The 5,712-nt window shown below is 68.0% G+C and overlaps 1 protein-coding gene across 1 annotated transcript; it reads right to left on the bottom strand.

The window, feature by feature from the left end:
• Positions 1-792: 792 nt before the first annotated feature.
• Positions 793-4,336, bottom strand: SOHLH1 (spermatogenesis and oogenesis specific basic helix-loop-helix 1). Its single transcript, XM_059412140.1, has 6 exons — positions 4,143-4,336; positions 3,654-3,775; positions 3,472-3,569; positions 2,209-2,395; positions 1,672-1,742; positions 793-1,114 (listed from the first exon to the last, which is right to left on the bottom strand). The coding sequence occupies exons 1-6, from the start codon at positions 4,218-4,220 to the stop codon at positions 891-893; spliced, it is 780 nt and encodes a 259-aa protein (XP_059268123.1). The 5' UTR covers positions 4,221-4,336; the 3' UTR covers positions 793-890.
• Positions 4,337-5,712: the final 1,376 nt, after the last annotated feature.

Here is a 5,712-nt window from a genome sequence, read left to right as displayed (position 1 = left end):
CCCAGGCCAGGGGCGCAGGACTCACAGTCGGAGAACCTACTCTCCTGGAGAACAGGGAGCCCTCTGGCCCCCGGAGCACTCGCTGGGCTGGAGGGTCACGGGGGGCTGGGGCGTCTCCAGAAAGGTGCGAGCAGGAGCAGAACAGTGAGGCCCTGGCCAGCCTGGATCAGGGACACACACCCGCCTCTGCTGGACGGAAAGGGGTGAGAGGCAGGGCAGGGTCCACCGCACCTGACCGCAGGGGCTGGGGATGCTCCTCCCAGTAACCCAGGCCTTCCCCAGCCCCCAGTGGTCCAGAGCCGCTGGGGCTGGAGCTGTGCCCGCCAGGAGAAGGGTCCAGATGCTGACACCAGGTGGCCTCTGTCCCAGGCACACCCACACCTCAAGAGAAGGATGCAGAGGACCCCCCCCAACCTTGAACACAGGGAGACCAGTCCTTCCCTCAGGGCTCTGGCTGTGGACAAGAGCACCAGGGCCTCCCCCAACAGACCCCTGGGCCGTGAGGGCCACTCGGACCAATCCCAGGGCATGAGAGGTGGGGTCGCATGCCTGCCGCTCCAGGGAGCCGGCCGGGAACACAGAAGTCAGCCCCGGAGCCCTCCCCAGGCTGCAGGGCTATTCATGGATTCTGCAGGGCCATGAACGGCGCCGAAACAAAGCCCCGGGCAGGAGCCTGAGCTCCCCGCGGAAGCCGAGCCATCTGCCCAGTGAACGAGTGAATGGCGCTGATTACACAGATGCTCCCAAGTCTCGCTTTCCACAGGATCGCCGCCTTTAATCCTCAGCCTCCCCCGGCCGTGGCCCGCCAGCCTGGCCACAGCTCAGCACAGCTGCCTCCCGAGCCCAAAATAAGCCACAAGGCACCCGACATGGACACGTGCGACACGGGCCTAGCAGGGGAAGAAGTCGGGGAAGATACTGTCCACCTCCTCCCGCAGGGCCAGGGCCAGGCTGGGGCAGCCCACCTCCGAGCCCCATGGCTCCAGGGGGCCATCCGGGAACTCGTGGAGGCCGGGCTCGGGGTCCGCTGGGAAGCCCGGCTCGGCCCCGTCCAGCAGGCTGCTCCGGACCGCGCTCCAAGAAGGGGCACGGGCCCCTCTGCCCTCCACGGACCCTGGAAGCAGAGCGGACGCATCAGTCTAGGTACCGCGGCCGACACGGCGAGACCAAGGTGCAGAAGAGACCACCCTCTCTGTCCTGCCCGTCTTGGAAACCCTCGACTCCCGAGTGCCTCAACAGGTAGACGAATCCACTCCTGCTGGCCGTGCTCGAGACCTACGAGGACCCGTGAGAGCACAGCCATGCTCTCACGGGAAACCATGTCCCACATGGCATCTCACAGACGTCCTGCTCTCCCGTCCTGATGCCCTCGCAAGGATGCTTAGGGGGAGGGAACACACAGACCCTGAGCGGCGGGAGACCCACCGCTGGCCCCATACGCCACGCTCACACAGGCGCTCCATGTGCATGCGCCACCTCGTGCTCCCCACCCCTGGGACCTCGACGACCAGCAGCACAGAGAAAACAGGCCCAGACACAGACAGCAGAACCTCGGTAGCACACAGCAAGGTGAGCCCACTCACACCTCCCCGTGCATCCCAGCCACCGGCCCCGCCCCTCACCCAGACTGGCTAAGACCCTGAGGCGTGACCCAGGCACACCCCCACTCACCCAGACACCAGTCGGGACCAGTGTTCAGCAAGCAGGACACCCCTTCTTCTGCATCACATCCCAACACGGGCCTGCGTGGGATCAGAAGACACCATCGTGAGTGACACCAGCTGAGCCCAACTCCTTAAAGCTCAAGACCAAAGTGCAAAGGTGGCTTCAGGCTCAGGTTGAACAGTGTGCCCCTCCCTCCCCACCAGACCGAACCAAGGACAGACGGCCCCTCCCGCCACCCGCTTCTGCTGGTTTCCCTCCAGCCTCTGCCGCACTCCCTTCCCACGCCCCAGCTGGTGCACGCTCGCAAAACACAAACTCGTTTACTATCAGCCAAAACACAGACCGGCTAGAAACACGACAACGTTTTTGGACACGCGTCAGAAAGCCACACTGCGGCGTCTGGCTTAAACGGGCCCGGGTAAGCCAGCTGCGGCCCAGGCACAGAGAGCAAGGGGGGCGGGGGGGGGGGGCGGGGGGACAGACGTCCCCGGGGCGGGGGCGGGCAGAGTACCGGCTGCTGCGAAGACCCACCGGGGCACCCACCTGGTGTCCAGCGTCCCGACAGGGTCGGCCCCGTCCGCCGGGGGCCCCGCCCGGCCCAGGCAGCTCTGAGCCTCTGCACTCACCAGCGGGGAAGGCGGCTGCCACGCGCCGGGAGGCCAGAGCGGGGGCGGCCTCAGGGCCTGGGGAGCACTTGGGCCTGGGGGCTGGGACAGCAGGCTGTAGGGCTCTACGACAGAAGGGAGGTATAGGGTGGCCTCCCCGCAAGCCCTCAGCCTGCGTCCACAGTCCCCGGCACAGTGACAGGAGAGCTCAGAAGCAGGAGGCAGACAAATGACCCAGAGATAGACACCTGAGGCCGCGGTGCTGGGCAACTGGGGTCAGGGAAGCTGCTCAGAGGAGACGCCGGCTTGGCCTCAGCTCAGCCCTTAGAGCTCAGATCCGGAACCCTGCCCCAGCTGCCCACAGTCCCTACCCCAGCCTCCACCCTCGGGTCTCGCTCCCTGCCGCGTGACCTCTGCACCCTCACGCCTGCCCTCGGCTCCCAGAGTTCCCCCGAGGCCCCAGCTCGGCCGCCAGCCCCTGTGACAGGCGGTCCCCTCCCCCACTCCATGGGCACATTCCGGCAATCAGAAAGCGCAGCCTTGGCTCCCAAGGCAGTCAAGTGCATGGGGCCTAAACCCCCCGCGGTCTTTCACACCCAAGGAGTGACAGACGGCCGGGCTGCGGGGTCCAGCACAAGCCAGACGCAGTCATCGGAAATGCCCTGCGTGCGCGGTTGCACAGTAACAGAGGACAGATGCCCTCCCCGTGCAGCCTGTGACTCACACGGCTCCAGAACACAGGATCACGAGGGCGCCAAGAAGCCCAGGCTGTGTGGGGGCTGCTCGAGAGAGCCGGGCACGGCAGTGGCCAGTAGCAGGCACGAGGACGGGACCCAGGGGCCCCCAGAGGCCCGAGGAGCGGGGGCCTGTCCTCAGGGAGCAAGAGCGTGGACGCTGTGCCCCAAAAAAGGAGGACAACAGGGTGGATGAAGGAAAGCCCGCAGCCGAGAAGCCGGGCACCTCGGCCGCACCCCGGCTCTCGGTGGCGTCCGTGAACCTGTTTGTCGCAGCTGCGAGCAGCGTGGGGTCCCCGAGGTTCACCCCGACACGTGGGTGTGCCATGATGAAACCACGGTAGGTGCCCAACTTCGTTGAGAAAAGGACCCCGCCGTGCCCGGGGCTCAGAAGCCATCCTGCAGCCCAGGCCTGTCCCCTGGCGAGGACACCAAACCCATCCACACTGCGACCCACTCTCGCTTACCAGGGAGGACTGGCGGCCGCTCCACCACCTCGGCCGCCCCCGGCGGGGCTTCATCCTCACCTGCGCCTGCGGTCCCACAGCTCACAGGAACTGATGGCCTAGGTGACAGAAGACAGAGGGAGATCCTGAACGGTCTGCACCTGCTGCCCCCATGGGCCCCCCAGCCCCCAGAGGACACTAACACAGTCAGGCCGGAGGCTCCTGCGCCACGGTCTGGGGACCCTGCTGCGCCCGCACGCAACAGGGCCTGCGGCAGAACGTCCGTCTGCCACTCGCTCCATGCCTCCCTGGACGGACCCAGAACCTACAATGGAAACAAGCCTTGTAAATGACAACAGCCAAGCAACACACACACACACACACGCAGGAAACACAGGCCATGGGTCGTCACAGGCTGCCCTGCGGGGATCTGAGAGGCTCAGCCTGAGCGCAGACCACGGCCCGGAAGAGCAGAACGGTGGACGAGGAGACATCAGGGACTGAAGCGGGGACCAAGCTTGTTCCCGGGGGCTCCCACCTCGCTGGGGGAGACGGTGCCCGGACAGCTGGCACCGGCACAAACAGAGAACACCGCCCCACCGCCATCACAGCCACCCTGGCTGCCCCCCGGGGGCGAGATGTCCTCCGGCAGCTCCTCCGCGCAGTGTGGCCCCGGGCCGAACGCCACTCACAGTGTGCGGCTCCTGGCTGGGAAGCAGGGTGCCGGCGAGCCGAAGGAACTGCACGGACATCTCCAGCACTGAGGCCATGTCCTCCCGCCGGCCGTCAAAACGGGGCAGCAGGGCCCGCAGGCGCTCGCAGCTCACCGAGATCCTCTTCCTGCTTCCAGACAAGCCACATGTCCAGCAGCCCACCCGGCCTTGGCCAGCAGCCCACCCGGCCTTGACCACGGCCACGGGCTCTCCCCTCAGAGGGACCCCGGGCTCACCCCTGGGTGGCTCTCGGAACAAGGTGACCCCTCAAGGTAACCCCTCAAGGTTGTGGGCCACAGGCTACCCAGATCTTTGTACCAGCTCTGGCCAGCCCGTGCCTGGACCACCCCTACTAGAGACCCCAGAGGCACACCCTTGAGCTGCCCAGGACTGGGGTCAGAGAGGGGGCTGCCCGGGTGGGCCCTGGGAAGCCCCTCCCTTGGGTTTCCTTGCCGCATGCTAACTGCCCGCTGACTGCACGGCCCCCACATCCCTGGTCCACTGCCCACACCCACGTCACCAGTCTGATGTCTGATGTCCGCGGCCGCCCCCACCCCAAGGCCCCGGCAAGCCCAGGACCGTCCTCCACCCACCTGCGCTCCCTCTCGCTGAGCACGTTCCTCGGGAGGCCAAGGCTGGAGCCGGAGCCGGGGCGCTCGCGGGGCGCCCTGACCAGGCAGGCGGCCTGACCGCAGTCCTCGCTGCAGCCTGGGACGCTGGATGGGGACGAGCCACTGCCCAGGACAGGCAAGAGCGTGGAGCTCCGTGAACCCCAGAAAAGCCTACCGGGACCCAGGGGCCTTCACGGTCTTCTCTGGGGGCCGCCGGGCGCGGTGGGGGCTGCTGCTGGGCAGGGACCCCCTTGGCCCGCCACCCCCCCACGAGGCCTGCACAGGGTGCCCTGCCCCGGGCCGTCCCGCCGGATGGGGACCTGCAGCTCGGGTCCCCAGCCCCGCACCCCTGAGCAGAGGCCTTCCGCCTGACCCCTCCAGCGCCCCCCCTTCCTCACCTGCACCCCCCGAGCGCAGCCTCCGGGCCGCAGGACGCCATGAGCGCAGCCGCAGGGACGCAACCACGCGCCAGGGACGCCGCGCCCGCACCACGCATGCGTCAGACCGGCTCCGCCCACTCACGTGGCCCCTGCCTCACGTGCGGCCCCGCCCCGGCCCTCCGGCAGAAGCTGCGTGGCAGGGGTGAGCGCGCGTGGTCTGCGGGCTCTGAGGCTGGAGTCCACCGGCCTGGGTGCTCCTCTGCCCTCTCCCGGGGGGTCGGGGGTCGGGCCGCTCCCACCCCCGCTCAGCTGGGCTCACCCACCTGCGAGGCCGGGCCTGCCCGCAGGGAGCCTGGCTAGGGAGGCGGACGCAGGCGAAGGCTACCCCTGCCCGGGGGAGGAGGGCAGGAGGGTAGAGTGGCCTTCTGGACGGGGCGAGCCCTGGAGCCGTCGATGTTGCCTGAGGCTGGGCAGCCACAGGTGTGGGGAGAGGAGGAGGAGGAGCTGAGAGTTTCTGGAAGGTTCTGCAGCCAGGAAACCCGCTGGGGGGGGGGGGGG

This window comes from Mustela nigripes, chromosome 9, assembly GCF_022355385.1.
Source record: "Mustela nigripes isolate SB6536 chromosome 9, MUSNIG.SB6536, whole genome shotgun sequence".
Lineage (NCBI taxonomy): Eukaryota > Metazoa > Chordata > Mammalia > Carnivora > Mustelidae > Mustela > Mustela nigripes.
This window is presented reverse-complemented; position numbering and strand designations above follow the sequence as displayed.